General features: G+C 35.6%; 1 protein-coding gene across 2 annotated transcripts in view; it reads left to right on the top strand.

Annotated features, from left to right (window-relative positions):
* Positions 1–5,235, top strand: part of LOC149129204 (gamma-aminobutyric acid receptor alpha-like) — an 11,095-nt gene extending 5,860 nt beyond the window's left edge. The window contains exons 5-7 of one of the 2 annotated variants that reach the window (XM_089346720.1): positions 1,608–1,760; positions 1,893–2,101; positions 2,476–5,235. In XM_089346720.1, coding sequence (XP_089202846.1) covers positions 1,608–1,760; positions 1,893–2,101; positions 2,476–2,754 — 641 coding nt within the window. In that variant the 3' untranslated portion in view covers positions 2,755–5,235. The remainder of the gene's footprint in view (positions 1–1,607; positions 1,761–1,892; positions 2,102–2,475) is intronic. The other variant, XM_089346721.1, reaches the window with a different exon arrangement.
* Positions 5,236–5,677: the final 442 nt, after the last annotated feature.

The following is a 5,677-nucleotide window of genomic DNA, read 5'->3' as shown; positions in this document are numbered from 1 at the left end:
ATTAAAGAGCTAAAACCAAACTTGGGGAATCAATGTATGTAGCTAATACAATGGCTGCTCCAGTCTGACCATAACCCAATGGCTAACACCAGTAAAAGAATGAAAGAATGCAAGAATAGACAAGTGAAGATTAATCATTTTTCTCACACAGTACAAGAATGGAATTCGGTAATTTTCCAAGTTCTTTAATTTATTGATTTTAATTTGCAAATCTCAACCGCTTCACATGACATGTTGAAATTACAAAGTTTTCATCACTTCAGACATTTCAGACTTTCTAATAATTTTCAGATTTCATGACCCGGGAATGGTCGACATTAATCGCTTTAGTCACGCCAAATTTGTTGGAATTGGTAAATTTTAAGTGCTTTTATACATACATATATACATACATACATAAATACATACATATATACATGCATATATGTGTGTGTATGTATATAAGCATATATATTCATATATATAAATCAATAAATAGATACATAGATATAAATATATATATGTGTGTGTGTGTATACATCATATACATACATACATACATACATACTCTATATATACATATATATAATGTATGTATGTATATGTATTTAAATATTGATAGACAGGTACAAATACACGTGTGTGTATATATATATATATATATATATATACAAACATACACAGACATATGTATGCATATGTATGTATATATATATATATATATATATATATATATATATATATATATATATACGTATGTGTCTGAGTATATGTGTATGTATGTATGTGTATATATATATATATATACACACACATATGTATGTATATATATATGTATGTGTGTGAGTATAAGTGTGTATATATATATATATATCTACTAAGATAGTGCTTTTTGTGGCTAATGAGTCATTTGGACTCTAATTTCTCACAATGCTGGTACCATTTTGCACTCTTGTCACTTTATATATATATATATATATATATATATATATACACAAACACAGGTGCAAATGTGGTTGTGTGGCAAGAAGTTTGCTTCCCAACCACTAAACAAATGCCTGAAATGTTTCTCACAAAGTCGTGGGAGTTTTTTTTTTTTTTTTACCTTTTCCTGCTTTGCAAAGTTACTTGGCAATCTCATTTAGCGCCAGTGGCACAAAAGAAAGGAACCAGTACACTGTGAAAAGGGATTGGTGTTAGGAAGGGCATCAAACTGTAGAAGCCCTACACCAAAGCTGACATTGGAGACCAACATGGCCTTGTGACTTGCCCCGTTCCTTTCAAACCAAACCATGCCAGCATGGAAAAATGAACATTAAATGGTGATTATGATGATGGTGACGATGACGGCGACGATGATGACATTGATGATGATGATGTTGATGATGTTGACGATGACGATGATGACAATGATGATGATGATGATCGTTCATGGAGATTCTAATTCTGGTAAAGGTTTCTGGTTTATGCAAATATTGTCACATTAACACGCTCTCTCTCTCTCTCTCACATACACACACAAGCTTATCGCCATACTTTTATATAGCAATCTAAATGTGTGTGTGTCTGTGTGTCACCTTTCACATCTCACTCTTCCTCTTCTTCCTCTCCTCCGCCCGCCCCCCCAGCTCTCCATTCCATGCTGAGTGTCAACTTCCATCTGAAGCGTCACATGGGATTCTTCCTGCTCCAAGTCTACGTGCCCTGTACCCTGCTGGTGGTGGTGTCATGGGTGTCGTTCTGGATCCACAGGGAGGCCACATCCGACAGGATAGCCCTGGGTAAGTGTCAACCTGCTGCCAATCCTTTGCTACTAACCAACTTAAATTCTATAAAGACCCTCAACAAATCTCAAAAACGCCAAAAGAAATCAGACGACCGGCAAAAACACATTCTTCGCTTTATCGTTTCAGGAACAACCACAGTGCTTTCAATGACGTTTCTAGGTCTGGACAATCGTACTTACCTCCCCAAGGTTTCCTATTCCACTGCGCTTGATGTTTATGTTGCTATGTGTTACGTATTTGTGTTAGCAACACTCATACAGTTTGCAGCCGTGCACTATTTCACCAAGTACGACAGTGGGGAAGAAAATATACAACAGGACCCCACAGACACTGAGGTAATAATTGTAAATTTGCTGTCTTATATATATACATATATTGACAGTCCCAATAAGGGAATATACTACTGCTGTTCAGCCCTAGGAAGCCAGACCGCTTCCTATTAGGCCTTGACACATTTCCTGTGCCCTTATCCTTATGAAGGGGAGACAAACTCCTCCAGCCAGCCCAGCCTGCATTCAGGGACATGTTTCTGAGCCTTTGCTCGTCATCAGCCTGAAGTAGCACGACTGGCTAGCTGAAGAAATCTGTTTCACCTTCATAAGTATATATATATATATATATATATATATATATATATATATATATATATATATATTTATATATATATATATATTCTATACTCTTCTTCCTTTCTTTTTTATTCCCACAGGAGAGCGAAGAAGAGAAAATGGTCATCTCAGAGGTATTGATTCAAAGAACTCAACTAAAGAAGAAGAAGAAATCCAAACTGTCTTTCTGTTCTTGGAACTGGTACCTGAGGATGTTCTGGTACTGTTTATCGGGTACCAGAAACTTCCACATCAAAACCTTCGGCAACAAGTACCACGCCCTGAACAGTGTCAGCCAAATAGATATTGTGTCACGGCGCCTCTTCCCATTGGTGTTTCTCATACTCAGTGTTTCGTACTGGGTGTGTTATCTCTACTGAATATTATTAGCACAGCTCAGTGGCTGGCTGGCTGGCTGGTTGGTCGGAGGGTATTATGTCTTTTAATTTATTATCTGATTTTGGGAAGATGGATATGTTTTCAATATTTATTTTTTTCCTTTGTTCATTTTCATTTTTTTTTTTTTGGTTCCTTAAGAAATTATCTTCTTTTGATATTAATTTATTTTCATTGTTTGGGTTCAAGATTCGTTCAAATCAACTCGGCTTTTCATCCTATGGGGTTGACAAAATAAAGAACCAGTCAGGTTTATAATGGCAAAAACCTTCTACACAACATCCAGGGCCTTGTACTTAAATTGCAAACCATTATTTTGGTGTTATTGTTGTTATTATTATTATTGTTGTTGTTATTATTATTATTATTATTATTCTTTTCTACTCTAGACACAAGGCCAGAAATTTTTGGAGAGGTGGGGCCAGTCGATTAGAAGATTAACTGGTACTTAATTTATCGACCCCGAAAGGATGAAAGGCAAAGACAACCTCGGCGGAATTTGAACTCAGAACGTAAAGACAGACGAAACACCGCTAAGCATTTCTCCCAACCTGCTAACGAGTCTGCCAGCTCGCTGCCTAATTACAATTACCGTTATTAAAGGTGACGAGCTGGCAGGATTGTTAGCATTCTGAGTTCAAATTTCATTGAGGTCAACTTTGCCTTTTATCCTTTCAGGGACAATGAAATAAGTACCAGTTATGTACTGGGGTCAATGTAATCGACTATGCCCCTCCCACAAATTTCAGGCCTTCTGCCCGTAGTAGGAAGGATTATCATTATTATTATTATTATTATTATTATTATTATTATTATTGTCACCATCATCATCAGCATTATATCTGCAATGCCAAAAACGAATAATTTCATGTTTTCTGAAAGGTTTATAAGATTCTTATGATGTGGGTAATATTAATTATTATTATTATTATTATTATTATTATTTTATATTAACCAAAATGAAGTAGATTGACAAATTTATTTTTTGACCTGTTGAAGACACACAAAACGTCGAAATATCGTTCACTAGATAACAATGGCACTCTTCTTTTAATTTTGACTCTACATCTTCAGGAGGAGTTACCTCAATCCTTTCTATATTATTATTATTATTATCATTATTATTATTAACATCATCTTCATCATCATTACTATAACAATAATTATCATCATCATCGTTTAACGTCCGCTTTCCATGGTAGCATGGGTTGGACGTCATTATTATTACCATTACTACAACTATTATTATCATTATTATTATTATTATTATTATTTTAATTTCGTTAATGTCATTATCATCATCAGCACCATCACAATCGCCATTATATTATGCAATCAATATGATCACCATTCTATGCAATCTATGAATAAAACAGCGGAACATAGTCTATATTTTCTCTTTATGTGTTGACATGTCTTTGTGTGTGTGTGTGGAGGGGTGTCTGTGTGGGTGTGTGGGTGTGAATGTATGTTCTTGTTTGGCCCTGGATCAATTTTCATCAAGCAGACATAGGGATCAAAAGGCATTTAGAGAAGCAAGTCTCATCTCTTTGTATGTGTGTGTATATGTTATATATTATATATGGAGTGGCTGTGTGGTAAGTAGCTTGCTTACCAACCACATGGTTCCGGGTTCAGTCCCACTGCGTGGCACCTTGGGCAAGTGTCTTCTACTATAGCCTTGGGCCGACCAAAGCCTTGTGAGTGGATTTGGTAGACGGAAACTGAAAGAAGCCCGTCGAATATATGTATATATATATATATATGTATGTGTGTGTGTATGTTTGTGTGTCTGTGTTTGTTCCCCGCAACATCGCTTGACAACCGATGCTGGTGTGTTTACGTACGTCCCCGTAACTTAGCGGTTCGGCAAAAAGAGTAGGTAGAATAAGTACTAGGCTTACAAAGAATAAGTCCTGGGGGGGGGGTCGATTTGCTCGACTAAAAGGCGGTGCTCCAGCATGGCCGCAGTCAAATGACTGAAACAAGTAAAAGAGTAAAAGAGTAAAAGAGATATCTTTCCATGTATGTATACATATAGACACACACACACATATATATATATATATACATAAATATATACTTATACATCTATGTGTGTGTGTGTGTGTGTGTTAATGCTTATCTTTAGCTGAAATCAGACATATAAACAATTCAATATATTAATGAAGGATTTCTAAATACATTTCAGTGGAATATAGGTTTATCAACTTTTACAAGGCAAAAGCTGACAGTTACTTCGAAGTCACTGTCACCCTTTCCTTTGTAAAAGTTGATAAACACACGCCCGCAGACACACACACACATTATATTTATACTTGAATTTAAATGCAAAACAGGCCCCGTGTTATTTGGATAACGATATAATATACTGTGCTATTGATGTTTTTGTTTATTGTTTAGCCCTAGGTCAGCCCTGATCCAGCTGATCAATGATCAAATGTATTTCTGTCCGTGATTGTCCTGTCTTTTATTCAAAAATTATAAATCTAAAAATAACTATTTACAATACATTCTTCTTATTTCTGGCTTATGCCTAGAGCGATTTTGGCTGTTATTTCTAGCAAGCCAAGCGACCACAGAGAGATTATTCAGTGGCTCAATGTATTTCAAAACGGCCAAATATAGCATGTTTCTTTGAGTATTTTTGAAACTCTGAGTTATATAGAAAGCAAATCCCTATAGAATGTATTTGTGTTGTCAATAAAATACTGAGAATAATATACTCCTTGTTTGTTTTTTATAATTTATTTGTTATTTGGGAGTGAGCTGGAAGAATTTTATCACCCTTCAGACAAAACTCTTAGAACAGCATTTCTTCCATCTCTTTACGGTTCAAATCCTGCCAAGATCGACTTTACCCTTCATCCCTTCAGGGTTAGTAAAATGAATCCTAGTCAAGTCCTA

This window comes from Octopus bimaculoides, unplaced genomic scaffold (genome assembly GCF_046866305.1).
Source record: "Octopus bimaculoides isolate indiv1 unplaced genomic scaffold, ASM4686630v1 contig115, whole genome shotgun sequence".
Taxonomy (NCBI): domain Eukaryota; kingdom Metazoa; phylum Mollusca; class Cephalopoda; order Octopoda; family Octopodidae; genus Octopus; species Octopus bimaculoides.
Note: the sequence above shows the minus strand (reverse complement) of the source record. Positions and strands in the feature narration are given on the sequence as shown.